At 24.6% G+C, this 23008-nt stretch overlaps 1 protein-coding gene across 3 annotated transcripts; it reads right to left on the bottom strand.

Annotated features, from left to right (window-relative positions):
• Positions 1 to 753: 753 nt before the first annotated feature.
• On the bottom strand, positions 754 to 19817 carry LOC126895746 (arrestin domain-containing protein 3-like). 3 transcript variants are annotated; one of them, XM_050667945.1, is made up of 7 exons: positions 19447 to 19817; positions 16092 to 16316; positions 10105 to 10227; positions 9910 to 10040; positions 9736 to 9831; positions 1362 to 1541; positions 754 to 1059 (listed from the first exon to the last, which is right to left on the bottom strand). In XM_050667945.1, exons 2-7 carry the CDS (start codon positions 16201 to 16203, stop codon positions 844 to 846), a joined length of 858 nt encoding a protein of 285 aa, XP_050523902.1. In that variant the 5' UTR covers positions 16204 to 16316; positions 19447 to 19817; the 3' UTR covers positions 754 to 843. The 3 variants fall into 3 exon arrangements, with proteins under 3 accessions (XP_050523902.1, XP_050523901.1, XP_050523900.1); XM_050667944.1 differs by lacking the exon at positions 19447 to 19817 and adding an exon at positions 19234 to 19321 and having other exon boundaries at positions 9910 to 10043; XM_050667943.1 differs by having other exon boundaries at positions 755 to 1059; positions 9910 to 10043.
• Positions 19818 to 23008: the final 3191 nt, after the last annotated feature.

The raw sequence follows: 23008 nt of genomic DNA, 5'->3' as shown, positions 1-23008 counted from the left end.
AAATATATTATTTTAATATATCGTTGTATACATATATGAAAAAATAAAGAAAAATATTTTTCAAGTTTTTATGTACCAAATATATTGTAGTTTAATATTGGGTCATAATTATGATTTTCACTATTATTATAATTACAATGTAATAAATAGATACATTAAACATTGAGAATAATTTAATAACCAATGAAGAAAAATGAAAACATTAATTAATGATTAAAAATTAATGTTACATTAACAATAAGTAGGTGTAGTTTAGATTCCCAGAAAATGTTTCCAAATTTTAAATAAATATATTTAACTGAATAATTTGAATAAGTTCTTCAACATTATGCATTCTAATCAATTTTGGTTAAGATGTTCATTAATCATAACATAGTTTTAAATCCGTTTTTAAAAAAAACCTTAGCATGTTGTTTGTAACAAAAATTTAGTATTCACTTAACGTTTCTAATATCCTGAATGATGACATTTTTTTAAGTTTTAACAACTCACGCGAAACCTAAAAGTTGCTTGTGTTACATTTTATATAATGATAAAAATTTCTAGAATATTTTTAAATGTACAACTTAGCAAGCACTTCAATAGCAATTACTAAACGAGATTTTTTATCAAAATAATTTACATAATATACAGGTTATTTGAACCTGTATTTGACTAAGAAGTGTGATCTCTTACGAAATTGATTGATAAATATTGTTAAATTATTTGTTCAAACGTTATTTTATAGTGATTTATTGTAATTTGGTTGTCAATTTTTTCAGAAATATTTTTGACTAATACCCAGGTTTTGATTATATTACTAAGGAATGTGATAATAAAAATTTTTACTACATAATTTCTTAATTATGTTAGTACCTTGAGTACATAATATATTTGTAGAAGTCGACATATCCCTATCAATGTTGGTGGCATCACCGGTAAAATAAGTCCGTCTGCTGAATCCCATTGAGACTCACATCCAGTTTGTATTGGTTCACCGATATACTCCAACACTAAATGTTGAACGTCCTTTTGATTTTGTACTCCTAGTATACCCCGTTCAATAGAATAATGAACATTCTGTAAATAAATTAACCAAGGTTTTCTAAATTAATTTAAGTACTAAAATAATATGTATTTTAAAATGATATCCATTATTAAAAATTAGTTGTTCATTATAATAAAACATATAGACTTGTGAATTTTGTTAGTTAAAGCATACAAACATGGGTAAAAAATTATTTTGAATTTGGATGAATTAAATAAAATAGATCTCTTAAATTATTAAAAGTGCGATTAAATGAAATATGATTTAGTTAACCAAAATAATACAATTCGTATCTTTAGCTATAAAAGAGAAATATTCACTATTTAATAATTACCTGAAAAAGTCTAATCTTAAGTCTTATTTCTTTATTATTTTGATTTTTTATGTTAGCTTTCAGGCGTAGTGCTTCCCCACAGACGTATGCTGTTCTTTCTAATTGACATTGCAATACAATTCTATTGCTTTTACAACACATACAACATTTGGACCGTTTTTCTAAAGCTCCAATAGGTTTCTATAAAAGTAAAATACTTGCTATGAAAAAAAAAATTTTTAATTAAAAACATTTTGGTTGTATGTTAGAAATAATGTATTGGTATTAATGTTGTAGTAATAACATGTTTGTTGGTCAGAAATATCATATAGTGGGTTTATAGTTGATAAATACCTTTTAAATTAATATTTTTATCATATTTTTCATTAGTTCTTAATAAATAACTAACGTGAAATGACGTAGTTGTTTCTCATTTTTACATAATATGTACATTACCAAAGTTATAATAGGTTAACATCAAGTCTGGATAAAGAACATGTGAGGCTCGAAGTTCTAATTATAAGTAAAGTCTCTATATCATAGTGATCATTAAAACTTTATATTTTATGCTAACTTTTAACGAAAAACTTTAAGCCTCAAAATATTAAGATACAAGTTCCGTAGTCCCCTCTTAATTCGATCTTGGTACAAATTTGAGATACTATTTTTTTTTTATATTACAGTAATCAATAATTTTCACGGGAGCATCAAATGGGTTCGTATAAACTCATTTGTTTGTAGTATGTTTTAACGAACTAATTGCATAGTTTTTATAGTATAAAAGTATTAATTGTATCACTAATTTTGTAAACTGATCACACTTAAATTATTTTTGTTTAATAAATGTGTAGAGTTAAATTAAAAATTAAAATAATGTAAACTTTATTTTTATTTTTTGTAACCTAGTATTAAACAAGATAGAAAATTAGTTTCTATATCCCATTTACTCCATTGCTGTTTTTCTTTGTGATATTCAATTTACCTTTTTTTTAAGCAATTAAAGGAGTTAAGCGGTTGAAACACAACTGAAAGTAGTTCTGTGAATACGTTTTGTAATCTCATTGACTTAAACAAAAAAAATGGAATTGTATTATGTTTACAAAATAACTCATCTAGTTTTTCAAAAGAGTACAAAATAATATTAAATAGTTTTAAACAATCACTAATTTAAAATAGTGATTTAATTTTCTATAACTTTAAATAGAACAACCTTAATTAAAAAATAGGATAATTTTTTTTCAAATTTCAGAAAGATGTATCTTAGTATTGTAGATTATTTAAATGTCAAAGCTCGTTGTTTTATATAACACAATTTAAATGTTATTTGACCACTAATAAAATAAGTGTTAAGTGTAAGAGACATAGCTCCCAAGAAATTTGAAAAAATCATATAAAATATTTTTTAAGGTGAGGAGATTTAGCCATTTTAAAATTGAAATTACTAGAGAAATACAAGGAGAGGTGCCGTGGTGCATGTTGTTTGCTGACGATATAGTGTTAATAGGAGAAAATAGGGAGGAAATTAATCAAAGGCTAGAGGTGTGGAGATCAGCTCTTGAAGAAAAGGGTTTAAGAATAAGTAGGAGAAAGACAGAGTTATATAGAGTACGAGTTTGACCAAGGAGAACACGAGGTAGGTGAAATAAGGAGATCAATGACAATAGGCGAGGACGCGATTAGAGAGGTGGAAAGTTTCAAGTATTTAGGATCAGTTGTGCAAAAGAGCGGTGGTATTGACGAGGACGTAAGACACAGGATTAAGTGCGGGTGGTTGAAGTGGAGAGAAGCGTCTGGTGTCTTATGTGATAAAAGAATTCCAATGAGGCTGAAAGATAATTTCTACAAGACTGTAGTGTGAGACCAGCTATGATGTATGGTTCAGAGTGTTGGGCGGTTGATAAGAAAGTAGAGCACAAAATGAGTGTAGCAGAGATGAGAATGCTAAGATGGATAAGTGGAGTGACTAGAGAAGATAGGATAAGGAACGAGTATATAAGAGGTGTAGCGTCAATCGTGGATAAGATGAGAGAAAATAAACTTAGATGGTTTGGTCATGTTATGAGGAGAGAAGATTCGGAAGCCGTAAGAACAGTTGTAGCAATTATTGTTGAAGGAAGGTAGAGGAAGACCATGAAAGAGATGGAGAGATGTTATTGAATGCGATATGAGGACAGCTGATGTGAGCGTAGAGGATGTGGGAGATCGTGTCAAGTGGAAGTTTAGGATAAGGGTGGCCAACCCCAAGTAGTTGGAATTAAATCGAGAAAGAAGAAGAAGGAGATTTAGCCATTTCAAACATTCTTTCCATTTTATACTTATTACAGACAAATGATATGGTGACAACATAAAAAAATATTTATATATTTATATAATTACTATACACTTGCGAAAAATGGTCCGATTAAAAAAAAAAAATTATGTCGAATGAAAGGGATATATATACATAATTTATAAAAAATAATATTGGTCAATACTTTTTTCAAAAATTTATAGCAGTTTAAAGTTTAAAATATAATATTTATATTATATATATATTAGGATGGTTCTTAAAAATGAAGTTTTGAAATTCATTCAGGACACCCCCTAGAATTGTTCTGTTAAGTAAAAAAATAAGTTGTACAAAATTTGGTTGAAATTGAGTGACATTAACATGTGCCGCAAGAGGGTTGAAAATTCGTCTGTAAGGATGGTTTTTCAGTTTTCTTCATTTATCTTACAAACTATGTAATTTACAGAAAAAATCATAAAATTTATTTTCTAGAACTATATGTTTTCCATAATAAATATTATTATATAATAGTCCGTATCTATAATATTTAGGCCTAAAAATTTAAAAAACAACATATATTTATTTCAACCATTAAAATCAGTTTTATTCGTTTTCTTAAGTATTGCAAGCGCACTATTGAACCTATAAAAAAAGTTTCATATAAAAATTGTTCAAAATTTAATTTTCATTATATTTGATGTATTTTCAATTTATTGTTATCAAATTCAGTTAAACTATTGCGTATTTATTCGCAAAAAATGATTATATACAAGTACAAAAGTACAAAAACAAAGCAAATTAATTTAATTTTATAATAAAGTTATCTTACGTTACTGAAGACAAATAAAATAATTGATAAAAATTAATCATTTTGGAAAAATGTTCACATTGCCGAAAAAATATATATAAATATTCAATGATAAAAAAAATGTATAAAAGAATATTATTGTCAACTCTAATAATTCATTATAGTCGTCTCTTGGATGGTTTAATAATTGAATTATTCAAGACTGTCCTTAGCAAAATTAAGAATATTTTGACAAGTATCCTTTAATGAATCCATTATAAGATTGCAAACTATACCAGGCCTAAAATTATTTTTATTTATCTGGGCCTGACGTTCCACCAAATTTGACATCAAAAACCCCTTTTGTGACGGCAAGGTATATATATTACATTACATTCTAATAACTGTTCTAAAATAATACAGCTCCGTTCAAACGGCCAGTATTTGAATTAGTTGTGTCACAACAAAATGCTTGAACCTGTTCTGTTAAGCACCAGTCAATAAGCATTTTGAACACAGCAGAAGCTTGATCATTCCCGGTGCCAGTGTTTATAAAAGGGACACCTAGAAGTTGTTCCTCACCACCGCAAGAAGCAATCACAAGTAATCTATCGACTAAATTTTTACCTGTAATGACAGGAAGAAGTTTTCCATCCCAATGAAGCACAATTGTCCCATCTCTTTTTACCATAAAATCCTGTCGTATTTTTTCTGCACGTTCTTGACGGAAGAGTAGTCGAGAGCGTCGAACCGATGATTTATTCAATATTAATTTACTAGAATCAATGCCAAATGCTTCCGCAGCTGCCACTAAAATATGTACCGCATCACCATCACTTATTTTACATCTATCCAGTGCTATAGACAATTTTTCTGTTATACAATTGTCAGTACCTCATCTTGTCTTAAAACATTTTCTTAGTGGTTCACATTGGTCTTCTTTCATATTATGAGCATTATCATCAATTAATTCATCACTGCTGCTAGACGACTGTAGTTGTACAGTTTCAGCTAAAAAGTACGTTAATAGTTAATTGGTTAATCGTATTAACTGAGCATATTAAGATTTACTAATAGCTTCAATTTCTTTACTAGCACAAGCTCTTCTACGATCATCCGCTAGTTTTCTATTTTCAATATTAGTTTCATTATTTTCTAATTTTTTGTCGACGCCAACCATTGAACCAAGACGCCCTTTTTTCCGGTGAGCTATTAAAAATTCTTTGTCTTTCTTAATATTTATAATATTAAAGGCATCAGCATGAGCTATATCAAACAAATTTTCAAGGTTCAAAACAAAATCAGAATTTTTTTTATATTGAACTTCAGTTTTTTGGTGTTCTGATTTTTGTAAATTTCTCCAGTCGTGGTACAATTTTTTTACTATTTCTATACTATGTTGTTCAGTAATTGTGGGAATACGGGCTTTTTTCCAAAATATAATAACCTCTTGTACAATCAAAGAGGCACTTAAACGCAAATTTAGTTTTACCTCCCTCATATTGTAAAATAATACTGTCAAAATTTGTCTATTGGACGGCAATTTGCTACCAACTATTTGGTTTGAACTATATCCAATCAAATATATAAAATTTGACTCACGTAAACTAGATCTCGAAACCATTTTCAAATAATAATAATGGAATAATAATTATATAGTAATATTTCTATTTTGTAAACACAACAATGTAACACTCAGTTAACACTGAACTGTATAAAAAAGTATACAATCATTATCGTATATTATGTAAGGATCAATAATACTAATCGCTATTTAATGCAGCAATATATACAACAGTTATCGAACTTGATTAAACTTTGATTTAAGAATAATAAATGTCAATAGATGCATTTGTGATAATACCGCAACAAATAGTTGGGTAAAAAATATATCGTTACCAAAAATAGAAAATGTTAGTCACCTATTATAGTATAATTAAAGCAACCATTATTAAATACAGGCTCAATGAATATAAGAATTTACATACTTCAGTTGTAAATTAAAAAATATTGTAATTTCAATATGCGACTGTAATTATAATTAATTTGTTTTGTGTATTAGTATAAAATCATTTTTTGCAAGTAAATACGCGAATAGTTTAACTTAATTTGATAACAATAAATTGAAAATACAACAAATATAATGAAAATTAAATTTTGAACAATTTTTGTATGAAACTTTTTTTATAGGTTCAATAGTGCGCTTGCAATACTTAAGAAAACAAATAAAACTGATTTCAATGGTTTAAATAAATATATGTTGTTTTTTAAATTTCTAGGCCTAAATATTATAGATACGGACTTTTAGCTTTGATGCGAAGCTGAGAAGGTATTACTATGATGTGTTTTTTTTTTTTATTTTTATTTTTTTGTGTCTGCTACCACTTTTACTCAGCTCTCACCGAACGGATTTCTTTCAACGATACGTCAAAAGATCAAAAATCGTATCTAGTTGAAGACATTACCCTTAAAAATTGAAAAAATTTTCCTCATTCCCCGTAAATGGAGGAAACCTCCAAAAAAATTACAAATTTAAAAATCACTAATTTTCGAAATTTTTTCAACTCTTTTTACTAAAAACAGCCATAACTTTTTCAAAAATGAACATATCAATATAATTTTTTTTTATAGGTGCTTGATATCTTTATCTATCAATTGGTATATATTTTTTGTAAATCTGACACTTAACCTGCCCACAGGGGAGGATTTAAAATGACAACTTTTTCACAAAAAATTAACTCTTTCAACTTAACTTTTGAAAATGTTCCGGAAAGTCTGACACTTTTTTATGTATCTTATATTAAAGATTTGTATGTATGTAATGTACTTTATTATGGAAAAAAAAATTTGACCTCTGGACTTGTCTTCATGGTGAAAATGGCTACCAAATGCTATTTTTGTGTGAAAATTCTCGATTTTATTTTTTACATTTTTTTTTTAACTTTATAATGCTATAACTTATTGAAAAGTGTATGGATCAACACAATTTTTTTATGAAAAATAATATTTATTTATAATCCCTTTTTCATTCGATATACTTTATCTTAATCAGGATATTAATAAGGAACTAGCAGATCATGTAGCTTTTGGAATAAAACACCAATTTTTTTAAATTAAACACTATCTAATGATTTGCATCGAAGCGTTTTATTTTGATAGTGATTTGAATCACTATCAGATATCATTATACTTGATCCAACTATGCCACGTCACCACTGTGCCGCGACCCCCCTGTGCTGGTTTTTTTATAATAATATTTTTTATGGAAAACACATAGTTCTAGAAAATAAATTTTATGATTTTTTCTGCAAATTACATAGTTTGTAAGATAAATGAAGAAAACTGAAAAACCATCCTTACAGACGAATTTTCAACCCTCTTGCGGCACGTGTTAATGTCACTCAATTTCAACCAAATTTTGTACAACTTATTTTTTTACCTAACAGAACTATTATAGGGGGCGTCCTGAATGAATTTCGACAAAAAAAAAATTGACCTATATGACTAAGAATCACCCTAATATATATAATGGAAAATTTGAACATATAAATGTATGTTTTATAATTACGGAGGCCATTTATATATAAAAGTAGGTGTCTACAGAAAGTGTTGGGGCATATTATTTGCGAAGATAAGAAGGTATTAATATTACTATATGTTTATTTTTGTCAGTCATTTATTTTTCTTAGATTTCACTGAACTTATTTTGGTTTATGCATCAATAGTACATAATTTTATTCTAGTTAAACACATTAGTGCCGAAATTTTTATAAAACCCCATCAATTTTAGAAATTAAAAAAATAACAAAAATTAATTACTTAGAGTTAATATTATTTAAAATTATATAAAAATATTAATTTAAAATTGAAAAATAATTCAAATATTAATCTCAAAAAGCCACAAAAATTACTACAAAATCGCGGATGGAATAATGTTACCATTATCAACGTTAAACACATACTGTTTCCGAAATACGTATTCGCGATTTTTTAGTAATTATTGTTGCTTTTGAGTTGAATATTTTTTAGTTTTAAATTAATATTTTTAATATAATTTTAAAATAAAAAAATATCTCAAAATTCCGTTAAATTTTATTCTGTATTTTAAAATTTCTATAACTTTTGGTAAAAAACACTGTTCCTAATAAAGTTTCAATAAAATGTGTAAGAGGCAATAATCTTTCTTTTGATGTAATTCTTATGGACATTTGATAAATGATTTAAGTACAGAAAGGGTTTGAAAAAGACTATCTACGCATGTAAACGATTTTTTTCAACTCATTTTTTGAAAATGTTCCAGAAAGTCTGACAACTTTGAACGTATATAAATTAAAGCTCTTAAGATGTATTACTACATAAAAAAATGTTCTACTATGTAAAATCGACTGTCAAAAAAAAAAAATTCTTTAATTTTAACTTGCAAATAATTTAACAAGCATTTAATATTTGAGTGAAATTTTAGTATATAAAAATTCTGAAATTAGAGATATAAATATTATTGTGAAATTTAACAGATTTGCATTGAAGTGTTTTTTATGATAGTGATGTTAATCACTGTCAGATATCATCTATACATGTACCAACTATACTGCGATCCCACAGTACTAGTTTTTTTGGGAAGGGGTTCAACTTACATTAATTATTTTTTAATTTTACATTATATGAAAATATAATTAATTTATAAATTATAAAATAAAACTATACTATAGTACTAACTTTCTAAAATAGAGAAACATTTGATAATTTGTAAGATATATTTTAATAGGAATTGTGCGGTATGGATTTGCGGGTTATATTATTAATTTATTTCATTATTAGGATTTTATTAGCTAATAGATTAACTTTGTAGTTATTTATGAATAGAGTGTAAATCTTAAAAAACGAGATGTAAAATTGAAATCCCTAAAAAATTGTTAAACTAATACAGATTTGTGAAAATATATTAAGGGTTTTAAAATGATAAAAATATTTTTTCGAGTGTTCTTTATGAATAATAAAATGTATATAATAGCCACGTTAAAACATGTGTTTTGAATAATATTGATTCCGATATTTTTTTTTTAGTAAGATCATAAAAGGAAAAATATACATAACATCCTAACGATAAATAATTCACATTTCATTTTGTAAGATATAAAGGAAACTATGAATAGTTTAGGACCTAGTATTTATCCATATATAACATATTTATACACTAATAAAATATTTATATCATTAAAGGATTGTTGAGATATATGGAAGATTTATGTGTTGGAAAGTTTAACACCATCAAGTTATCGATTATCCATACTATTGCCATTTTAAACAATGGTAAATAGTTGTATTGTAATTTTACTTACGAGATATTGATCATCCATACAGTCTATATGCGGTCCTATTATAGTAAAATATTTCATCCCTTGAGGAGGCGACGCATAAGGAATATCAAGTGTCACCTACAATGTAATATTAGAATAATCATTAATTTGAAAACATTTTAACTAATATAATTATTTATGTAGAATAGCTTTTACCTTTATATAGTATCTAACATAACCTGGCTTGCTTTCAAATGAACACGGTAATGAGCTTTGAGGTAATTGAAACCTAAATGGAAAATGATGAATCCCACGTGGCAATATGGGAACAGGACCGTCATGTCGATCTGCTGAAATGAATATCAAGGAATTAAAATCAGTAAATAAACTGACTATAGTATTGATTTTTACCTTTCCCGAATATAAGTGATCTATTATCAATAAAGTATTGGTCATCTTTTACTGCTGACCGATCACCACTAACCAAAATTTGCCATTCAGCATGAGCTTTACCTCTGAGAACTATTCGCATAGCTGTAAATTATTATTGAATTTTCAACTGAAATTACTCTACAATTTTGCAAATTTTATTTTCTATAGAATAAATTAATAACAAATAGACAATAATTACGTTGAAATTTTGTTATAACATTTCGAATTTAAATAAAATTATAAAATGCATTTAAAATAATATTCTCAATTTTCCATAAAGTACATACAGTGAAAACTTTTTTATGAAATTCCTTAATAAATTTTCATGTTTTATAATTTGTAATATTTCAATGTTTATTGACAAAAATAATCCCACTTTAGTTGGACTTATGCTTAATATTTTGTTTGTGCATACTGCAGTGAAAGCATTACTAAAGTGCGCATAAATTATTTATGTCTCAAAGTATAATAAATGACTAATGAACCTCAATCCTTGCTTCATTTGTAAAACATTGTATTCATAAAAATAAATAAATTTAATACAAAGTAATAAGTGTTTTAAATTATAAATTTACATAATATATTGATTTGAATTTATTGTTCGTCCTAAGTAAAATTATAAATGACGTTTTATGTATTTTTATCTACTATTGTTTGTATAATATACATGTATTTCTCTGAAACACGCATGACCGCAGAATTTTTACCAACTGCAATATTTAAGAATTGTTTAATTTTTAAGTTTGCGTTTTGGAGAAATAAATTAAAATCCAATACTTTCTTTTGAAAACAACATTCTTTTAATGTTATTTTAATTGATAAAAAATATTATTATAAAAGGAAATCTTTTTTGTCGTTATTTTTTTTTTTTTAAATAGAATTGTACTTTTAATATTAATATGTTTCCTTGTTATTATCTTTTTATGTAAACAGCCTCTCACTACTATAAAATCACCCCAAACTTTAATTATTATTCATCTAATAGAAATATGGAAGAAAGGTTGTTAAACAGTTTATACACATGTAGTATCATGTTTAAGCGTAATTCTTAAATCTTTCATTAGGTAATTCATTTTATATTTAGGTTTTATATATTCTCTCTACACCCAAAGAAAAACCTCAATCAATTTTGATAGAGAAATTTTATCAAGGGTTTATGATAATGTTTTATTAATACGAACAAAATAATTATTCTTATAAATAATTATTATTCAAGACAAGAAAAAAAATTATCATATTGATAAATATATCATAGGTTCAATAGTAATGATATATTTATCAAATTGAACAATAAATTTATTATATAAATCGAGGTTTTTCTCTGGGTGTAATTTAGAGACTCTATTTACAGTTATTTAAAATAAAATTGGTCATTGTAATTTATTTTATATTGATATTTTTATGCAAATTTTACCGCCAACAAAATACATTTTATTTCTAATCTAATTAAAGCTTCCCATGTCTTCTATGTCATTCTATTGCCTGTCAATGTCTTCTAGAAATAAAAAAAAGGGTTACCACAATACCACAAGCATTAAATTTATAGACAGAGTCATTATGTAGACATAATTTTTAAAATGCAAAATGTGTCTGTAATTAAATAAATAAATTTTTGTTTTTTTAAATTAAATCATATAGTATACATATAAGTGTGATAAGAAGTGGCACAGAAAATATATATAGAGCTATGTGTTGTTTCTATCGATTAATTTTTTGGTTTTCATTATAAAATGATTTCACTGTCTCTTAAATTAAAATACTACAATAAAATTACGATTTTGTTTTTCCTCATTAATAAAGAGATGATCTTCGAATACCTTATTTATTTATCCTACTCATTTACACTAATGATCAATGCGCCTATACCATAATTAATATAATGATGTCTATGCAATATAAATATATAAAAAAATAAATTCATTAAATTATATATTTTTAATTTTTATTTACAGTATTAAAAAAATTATGAAAAAGGAGCATAATTTTTTATTTTCAAAATTATATCATATATAAGTAAAAATACCTTCATTAAAGTGCACGTGACTACTTAACTTACGTAAAGCATATTTTAATTAATAATTTAGTAAACTAGATTTAAAAATACTATAAGTTCTCATGATATATAAGTTTTATATTCATATTATCCATTAATAATTATCATTTAATTGAAATAAAATCTAATTTTATTTCTATTAATATTTGATTTAAAACTTGACAATTTCTTTAAGTAATTTTTTAATTAATATTCATTTAAATAAAAATAACAAATTAAGTAGTCATATCAAGCGTTAAGCTAAACAGTTGTAAAAAAAATCGAATGGTCTTTTTATAGAGTTTTCAATATTAGCATTAAAATCAATTATTATTTTATGAACATCTATACTAAAATCATTTCAAAATTGTGAAATTGTATAACAGGAAAATTGAATTATTAATTATAACTTAAAGAATACTTAAAATAAAAATAATTTTTTTTATCATTCAATCATTATATAAAATAATAGCCATTATATTCACACGATAAAATTTTAAAATCACTTTAATACTAAAACTGTAACATTTAACCTTCCAGAAAAAAGAAGTTGAATATAAAAGTTGTATAAATTTATGTAATGTTAAAAGCATAAATTTCCATAAGAGTAAATAAATATGCACAAATAAATAATTGTTCAATTGAATAAAAAATAATCATAAGAATTCATTAAATTTTAGTTATAGTTGAACTTCGGATTCTTGTCGTTCAAATTGGTGAATCATAAAGAATACATCGATAGCGCTAAAGGGTAAATAACGTAACAAATCATGTTTGTAAGTAGTCCTTTAAATTAGTTTGGTAACATATTTCGATGAGCTTTATGTAATTTTAGCTTTTAACAAATTGTTCTAATTGTTCTTCTCCGAAACATTGTGAGTATTTTATAATAGTTAAGCAGCATTTTATTTTGGTACTAGTGAGATTAAATTAAAATACAAAATTCTAATGAAGACTACAATTAAATTGTAAAATAATACAGTACAGTTATAATTTAATTAACTCCATCAAACAGTTCGACTTGTTTGTAGCATGTTAATGAGAGTATTAAAATTCAAGGGTGAGCTACCCCTACACTGTGTTAGAATAGCAGATTCGTGTTCATGCGCAAGCAAAACATTGAGGTTTATATAATTCATATTGTCGCCTAATAAGATAACTTTTAGCCGTAAACGTTATTCACATTTTACATATTCATAAGCGTACAAAATGTAGGCAACATTGCATGTTGTCAATTAATTTCAACAGTTGCTTACTATTCGGAGTAAGTTTATAATCAACAAAACCTATGTGTCGATATATACAAACATTTAAAGTGAATAATATTCACCAGAAATTATTTATTACTGTATACAAGTTATAATTGTAATATCTCGTGTACATATTTTATTTTACTGGTTATTTGACGCAGCAATAGAATAATTTGAATAAAGAAGCTTAACAGAAACGGTTACTGGTTTGATGGGTAGAATAATAAATCTTTAGCATTGCCTTTAGACGAGTATATTGTGTTTGCTACCGAATATAGGGCAGCATCTATAACGAAAAGTTTTTTCTCCTTAGCCAACCAACGGAACCCAAAAGTTCAATGTGTGTAAGTGTCATCGTGGTTGGAGTATCGATTTACTAACATTCTTACGCACGTTTTTAAGTATAAAATAAAAAGATGTATAAACACTCGATATGGTAATTACATATCAAATTCATATTCACACATATAATTGATATTTTTACAAAATGTGGATAAAAACAATTGACACGGTTTTTAATGGATTGATGTAAAAACCATGGCAAAGTGTAAGACCATTGCATTTTTAACTTGTCAACAAAAAAGCACCGTTGTTATTTTTTCAGTTTACTTTTTATTGAAATTTCCTTTAAAAATATAAAGCAACCACAATGTATAAATTTTCATTTACAAACACCATAGGTTTTTTACATTTCTATTTAGGGTAATAAAAATTTAAGGTACCGCAGTATAAAACGCGTCGGCTAATGCTTTAGTTTTATTTTTACAATAGATATCAATTTTTAAATATAAAACTGCCAAACATTATTAAACAATAATATTAACGATAGTGTCCATTAAAGATTTATCGTGATATCATTTTTAAAAGCTAAAAAATCTCTTAAGTTTTTTCAAATTATCTTGTTCAAGTTAAAATTATTAATCTCGAACATTGTCTCTTGTTTTACTACAAATCTCTGTCTTTGTTCACTACAGTAAATAGTCGATATAATTTTCCTCTCCTACAGCTTTATAGACATGCGAACGACATGAATACACACAATACCATTAATAAATTATACGATGTGTTCATATTTATACCAGTCGTCTGTCAGCAACATTTTGCACTAACAATCTCTTCGCATTTTGGCATTTCAATAGAAATACAACCACATAATATTCCTGGGAATTTCCTTTTACTCGAATATTGAGATCAGTACATGTCCTATTGTAGTTCGCTACAATAAAGTATTAGTGTAATAATGACACATTAAGTATTTCAAAATAACATCAGAAAAAAGAATTGATGCATTTTTAATACTAAAATGTTATACTATTTATGGAATAAAAAAAACAAAGTTATAAATTATTTAATGGATGAATTTAATGATGATACAAAAATACGTTATTAATATTTTCGACGTCAAAAATATAATCTGAAATGTCTCAAAAATAGTATATACAAACAAAATAACATTTGTGACTAATGAAATCTGGATGTATATTTTTGACTATTTGTAATGTACTGAACTATTTATTTTGATATTTTACTTGAAGATTAATTTTCAGTTTTAATATTGATTTCAACTTGATTGAATAAACTTAAAAGTTGACTCAGTAAGAGAACATCTTAATCTAACAATTAAAAGCCAATGGTCAGATCAAAAATATAAAAATACACTGACCGTTTAAAACTTATATATATTAATATGTGTTATAAAAAATAGAATTTCATTAAAAATATTTCACAAATGAATACCAACATTTAACATAATATTTGTTTATGTAATTCAATGTAAGACTGCAATAGTTATATTGAAAAGTATAGTTCAATGTTATATTTTTTTTTGTATGTCCTATTTTTATATAGTGAAATGATATCTAGCTCATTAGATACAATATTTTTGTGTGTGTTATTAATACGAAGAGTTGTATTTTACTGGCACAAAAATACTGAAAATATAATTTCTCAACATTCATAATAATAATAGATAAAACAATTTTAACTAATATGTAATCATTAAAAAAACTCTTTCACGGTAAAAAAAATTATTTACTAAAAGTTTATGAAAACTCAAAACCACAAAAAATAGACATCTACACGACTATTGACCTTTTAGACGTTTTATTGCAATAAACTGTAGGTATCTATTAATTCAAATGAATTCACGACTAAAGAATCTCTAAAGCTCTTATGTATCCATTAGCTCAAATACTTGTTGGTAAAAATCAGGAAACTTATGGATAACAATGATATACGATTTACGTTAAATTCATTAATCAAAAATCAAATATAAATTATTTAAACTTTATTGATGAATGACAAACTTATATAAATTAAAAATCCGCTTTATCCATAAAAATATTACATCATACAGCATTTAAACTTATGTGTGTCAAAAGCATCAATAAACAATAATGATTTTTTTCCCCTAATTTTATTTACCTTTTATTAATTTACTAAGTGGAAAAACTAAATTTCAACAATTAGCTAAATACGAAGTAATATGAAGAGCGTGTGAAATTTCAAAAGCGAAATATTTTAGTCAAAATGAGAATAGAATGGACGATTAAACAATCAATAATGTCCATTGTCTATCTCAATAATGGGTCAAACATATTTAAAGAGAATGAACAAAATAAAACATTGAAGTTTATAAAATAAAATGTCTTTAAGAATGAATAAATAAACGTATAAACACTTACTTTTTAGTTTAAAGTTTTCAATTGTATCCAGTACAACATGACCTTCTAATATTTCTCCAGCGTAGAACATTTCTTTGTCTAATCTAATATCAAATTCTCTTATGTAGTCCATGATATTTATGAAATAATATCAACAAATAGTTTTTATTTGGTAAACATTTTTGACGAAGTGGTCCAATGATAAATTCATTTTATTTTTGTCGAAAATCCAATGCTGAGTGAAATCTAAAAAATGTATTAAAACATTAGTACCATGGAATTATATACGCTATGAATAAATATCGATTATTAAGTTTTAATTGCAGTTAAATATTTTTTTGCTCCACAAAATCGTATTGTTAGTGATAATTCTTGAATTTTAGTAAATTTTTTAGCAAAAAAATTCATCAAAATTATAGTTTTAATATAAATAATATATTATTTCAAATATAATTGAAACTACGACCGATATATACCGATGTATATTTTATAAATTATTTAATACATAATTACAACAGGCTCACAAGTCTTTTTATGTTTATGGACTAAGAAATTACAAAGGAAATAACTCAAGAAAATTAATCATTAATTATAATCAAAATTTATAATTTGAGATGTGAAATTAGGAGAGGATCACAATATAACCTCTTGCCATATGTAAAAAGCAGTATATGGTATTAATACTAGTAGGAATATACCTGCCAAGATAATATCTTATATTTTAAAATTTATAATGTGATTTCTATTAAAACCACATAGTCTGTAATAATTACGCTCTACTGAAATATCTTAATTCTCAAATTTTCATTAATTATGGTGCAATCTTAAAATTTTAATGGGTAATAACTCTTATTTAAGAATTATATTTTAAATTATAAAGCAAAGAGCAAAACAATAAATAAATTCTGCGCACGTGTTATCTCTTTTATACTATATAAAAATATATATATTATATTCTACACCCAGAGAAAAACTTCGATCTATATAATAAATTCATTATTCAATTTGATAAATATATCATTACTATTGAATCTATGATATATTTATCAATATAATGATTTTTTTTCTTATCTTGAACAATAATTATTCATAAGAATAATTATTTTGTTCGTATTAATAAAACATTATCATAAACCCTTGATAAAATTTCTCTATCAAAATTGATTGAGGTTTTTCTTTGGGTGTATATAATAATAATTTATTATTATTATTGTTCCGGTATTTACATTGTAATCCGCATTCCAATAAACGTTTTTTTTTAAATTGAATTCTTTTTAATTTCAATACTTTCGATGAATTTGAATATTGTAAATATTATAGTACTTATTTATTACGCTAAAACTATTTACTTTGTATATATCATTATTTGTATAATACTTTTTATATCTTACTTTTTTCTTTATATTACATTATCTTAAAACCCCAATTATTAAGTTTAATTATATATTTTCATCCTATGAGTCAGATAATATTGCGATAATATTTCTTATATACTATTATTTTATCATTAAAATGTTTTATTTTTGTACATTTTAGTTATATCTGTCATGTATGAGATATATTTTATATATAATGAACTAATTAAAATTGGATTTGGTCTACTTGAGTGTGAAATCTTTTTCTTTTAATACAGAATTTATTGGATAAATTGAATAAATACTATTGACTTTATGCTAATTACACCTATATTTATTTATATACGTTAAACCCATTTAAAGAACGAGTACATGTGGCATTATTTCAGTTTACACAGACTATAGTTGGACAATTTAATTGTTCAAAAGAAAACACTTCTATTTGAAAACGCTACAGTCATATTTTTAAAATAAAGTTTTTAAAGTAACTATTTTTTAAATACACTTAGATATGGGTAATCATTATTAAGATCATAGAAATTTTTTTTAACTAGTTTCTTGAAGTTAATAATGAAATGTAAACTTGATATAGAGTAGAGTCTTTATAGTTTGATTTATTTTAGTCAGTTAAAAATATTTAATTATTAATTTATACATTTCTGTTGAACAAATATACTATTACAATTTATAATATAAAATAAAAATGTGTTACAGTATCTTGATATTTTCTGGGACTAGCAGCATCAATCTTTACTTAAAGTACATAGCTGCTTTGTAAAAATAAAAATGGGATTTTGACTGTTATCTTAAGAACGAAAAATTACATTCTTTGTCAGAGGTATGGTATTGAACCTATTTAAACAAAATGTATTAGTCGACGAGGTTAAATATTCCTTCAAAAGCCAAATAGTAATATTTAGTCAAAATACCTTTGAAGATGAAAGGTCGCATTTTAGATAAATAAAGTTAAAAAGGAAAAAAATAGCTTTTAAAAAAATTTGATGTATTAATGACTAGACAAATTATACCATTTTTATATAATGTCAATGAGTATTACAGAATTATAGCTACTGAAAACAAAAAACCACGAATATATAATTTATGATTTTATTAGCCAAGAATCATTAACATCAGCTGGTTCTCATTAAAGTGCTCCTCTTCAAATGTAAATATTTTTGGTATAAAAACAAGAAAGTCATCAAATATCTATTGAACTAAATTGTATAATATTAAGGATATAAATTTGAGTGATTTGACTAATTGAATTATGTTTAAATATTTAACCGACAACTTTATCTCGATTATTTAATTATAATTAAAAGTTGTCTTATTGTATAGTAAAATAAATTTCAAAAAAAAAAAAACCATAATAGACTTCATCTGAGATATGAGAAATTATACAATCATATGGTTCTTTAGCATAATATATGCTATCCCAAATAAAAAAAATATTATAATATAATATAACAATATATTGTATTTTTATCAGTAATAAAAGTATATTTATTATTAAAAATAATTCCAAATTCAATAAAATACCCAATACAATCATAAGTTAGAAAAAATATAACAACTTTTATAAAAAAATATGCAATAACGGATGTCATAATAGCATATCATTAGAAATTAAATTATTATGTGTTTGTGATAATAATTAAATTCACAATTACATTTATTTGATATAATTTATTTAATGTTAACAGGATGGAGTACATTATAGTCAATTATAGTTAAACTTAAATTTATCAATTATTGTTTTTTATCTTCTAAATTAAAAAAAAACTCAAATCAAGTTAATTATTCCTTACACTGATGTTTGTCATTGGTTTTGAAATTATTCGACACAAAACTAAACAATAACAATATCTATTATTCTGAATATAGAAATTCATGATTAAAACTAAAATAATTTTGATTTAAATTTAATATATTGAATCAAAAATATTCATTAATTTTGAAATAAAATAACTTTTATTATATTTAATATTAATGTTTTACTATTCAAATTGATATCTACTCACCTATTTCATTTAATATTGATAAGAGAACAACTACAAATGAATTAGTGATATAAATAATATCAATTGCAATTCCCGCGCCTCAAAAAACTAACTAAACATAAAAAACACCGCAGTCACCAACGTCACAGCGCTTACTGAAAATGCAAGTATACAAACGGCGCCAAACAGTAGCATCCCCTGGGAAATCCCGCGAGGGGGTGTTAATGCTACGTATGCCTTGTGTGCGCATGGAAACATCAAATGAATACTTCTGCTCTTTTCATTAAGAGTGTAAATTTATTTTGGTTAAAAAAATAATTCTTAAAGACTCTGGTAATTTATGTTGTTACAACTTATTTTTAGAGTTATTAACACGGATACATATGTCCCTCGAGAATGGTATTTAGTTTTAAAAAATAACAACAAACATCTCACACTAAATGTTTCATTTAACTGATATATTAATATTGTAATAAAAATTAATGATAAACTTGTAGCTAATAATATTTTAAAATATTAAAAATCTATAATTAATTCTATCATTTTTATTGTCCCCCTTTATTAAATTATTTCCAGTTATTTATGTTTTGAATTAGTTTTATTATTGTAGTTATGTATGATTAAATAATTAGCTACTAGAGATTTATCAACTTATTGATTTTTAAATTTCTTAAATGTTCTTTAAATCTAATCTCTATTTGTCTTTTAGTTTGGCCTATATATAAAAAACTTATTACAACTTTCAAATTGTATTTTATATACTCTCAATTTTCCCTTTTCTTCTTAATCTTTAGAGTTACAACCTAATAAATTTTTTAAGCTTTTACTAATGCAATTTAAAATTTTTTTGAAAATTCTAAATGGGCAATCAAATTACTTTTTGTTCCCTTTTACTATGAAGTGTACTAATAGATCTAATCTCTTTATACCATTTTTATTTATGGACTAATTTTGAAGTAATGTTTTCCATACACCCTATATAAAATTTAGGTATTTCTTGTATAAAGGCCAATTCTTTAGTAAAATATATTTTATTCTTCGAGATAACTTAATTAATAAATAACTTAATCTGAAAACTACACTACTGAAAGCTGTTACTTTAGATTATTCAGTAGATGATCATTTATTAATACATAATAAAAACATTGAAATTAATTAAAATCCTAAATCATTATGAAAAACGTAGTACAAAGTATACAATGAAAATGCTTAAAAATAACAATTATTTAATTAATTGGAATTTGAGCTCATTGAAAAATGCAATATTAAAACTTCTTTAAACTGTCAAAAATGAACAACTGATGACGTCATATGAGGCATATGCAGTCGGTATATTTCATTGTTTAGCACTGATAATGATCACTTGGTTCTTGAAATGCATATTAGCGATTTTTTACTCAGAATATGTTTGCGGCTTTTAGAATTAAAAATGTATTTTTAATATTTTTAAATGTTTATGTACTTGATATTGTGTTTAACATTCAATTATAAAAGTAAATTTGTAAAGCTTACAAAATAAAGTAAAAGCTTTTACAAAATTATTTATACAACGATATTCTATTTTAAAATTAATTGAGTAAGTCATTATAAAAGCTGTGCAGAATAGAAGTTATTAATCATAACTTAAACAAAAAGTACTATATTATATCAAATATATATATTATTACACTTTTTGTGAATTAAAAACTTTAAACTCGTCATTCTCAAAAAGCTGAAATATGAATTTTAGTTTAAAAATAAATATAAAAAAGTTTAAACAAAAGTATATATCATTAACCGCTATCAAAAATGTTATTTCTCAAAAACCCGTGTTCATTGGTCCTGAAACGATAACTCTTTCTGCCGTCCGTGGTCCTTGGAGAATTATTTGGCCACAATGACAGTAAAGTACACGGTCCTTAAGAAGCCATAGATAGAACATTAGTTATCCATGCAACTTTATACCTTAATCAAGGTGTAACATTTCTAATAACAGTTGTAAAACATAAATTTAATTTTGAGTGTAACACATTATTATTATAAAAAATCAATAAGATATTGTAAAAAAAAATAATACAATAATTATTATTATTAGTAAAATAACTAAGATTGATGAGTAGACTTAAATTATTTACATTAATTCTATCATAAGTCATGTAATACACAATCAATTAATTTTTTTTAATATTTTTAGGAGAAAAAACTAGTAGAGGAACACTGGGGAATGATGCTAATCTAAATATCTCATAAACTAACAGTTTTTAGGTTTAAGATATAACAATTAAAAATGATCAATTGACCCAGTTACACATATACAAAGTTTAATTGCAGTAATAACATTATTTTATTGTTAAAACTAAAAAAAGTAAAAACGTACACTCAAAGAAAAACCTCAAACAATTTTGATAGAGAAATTTTATCAAGGGTTTATGATAATGTTTTATTAATACGAACAAAATAACTATTCTTATAAATAATTATTATTCAAGACAAGAAAAAAAATTATCATATTGATAAATATATCATTACTATTGAACCTATGATATATTTATCAAATTGAACAATGAATTTATTATATAGATCGAGGTTTTTCTCTGGGTGTAAGAGATCGATATAATAATTAAAATTTTTCAAAATACAGTGGTAAAAAACTTTTTAATTGTGAAAAAAATGATATAACATATATTTATAGATAATGTTTTTTATCTTTAATATAATTATACGTTTTTATAGTTAAATTTACAGAAAAATTTTAAACAGAAGTATTTCTTCTACCAAGTTAAATGGAGTAATAAGTCACATTGAATATTCATTATAATTCTATTATACCATTCAAATTGAAAACTGCTATATGGGTTTATTATATATGAGCTCAAATATCTCTCAATTTATAAAAATAAAATGTCACTTTGATCCTTTGTCTTTTTTTATATTTCGAATATATTAGATAACATAATTCACTGATACGTCCATAAAAACTCAATAATCAGTTTATATTGACTTATAGTACATCAACAGTATATTATTAATACAACTGAAAATGTATAATACATATTCATGGACACAAAATATACAATAGAAAAATACATAATTATTAAAAAAAAGTTAACAAATTTTAAAATAATAATCAAATATTAAGTACATATAATAAACTAAACAAGCTTGATCTAAAGACTAGGATATTACAATATTACAATTTATATACATACAATAAAATATATTATTTCAAATAATTTCATCACATCGAAAGTATTAAGTAAGGGATAAATTGTATTACATAAATTGTATCAATTATTTAAAATATATAGTTAAGATGGATTTCCTAAATTCTTTATAGATTTTCTGACGGTAACTTTAATTTACTTAAAAAATCACTTATCACTGGACTTTTGATCAAAAATATAATTATTACAAGACTCAGCCGAATTATTCAAATAACACATAATAAAATCTAAATAGATTATTAATAAAATCACCAGAAATTTATTAAAAAACATTAACTCACTAAAATAATTTTTAAATAAACACGAATTTTAAACTAATATTCCACCCTGTTATAATGATAAATATGAATACCCAAGTCTTAAGACCATTATAATTACAA

This window comes from Daktulosphaira vitifoliae, unplaced genomic scaffold (assembly GCF_025091365.1).
Source record: "Daktulosphaira vitifoliae isolate Bord-2020 unplaced genomic scaffold, ASM2509136v1 Scaffold_1, whole genome shotgun sequence".
In the NCBI taxonomy this organism is placed as follows: domain Eukaryota; kingdom Metazoa; phylum Arthropoda; class Insecta; order Hemiptera; family Phylloxeridae; genus Daktulosphaira; species Daktulosphaira vitifoliae.
The sequence above is the reverse complement of the archived record's forward strand: the minus strand, read 5'-3'. Positions and strand labels throughout refer to the sequence as shown.

Coding starts and splice junctions, on each gene's coding strand:
- LOC126895746 (XM_050667943.1), bottom strand. CDS start 16,203: ATGGACTACATAAGAGAATTTGATATTAGATTAGACAAAGAAATGTTC. Junction 9,832..9,909: donor ATGTTAGATACTATATAAAG/GTAAAAGCTATT, acceptor ATTACATTGTAG/GTGACACTTGATATTCCTTA. Junction 1,060..1,361: donor TTAAGATTAGACTTTTTCAG/GTAATTATTAAA, acceptor ATTTATTTACAG/AATGTTCATTATTCTATTGA.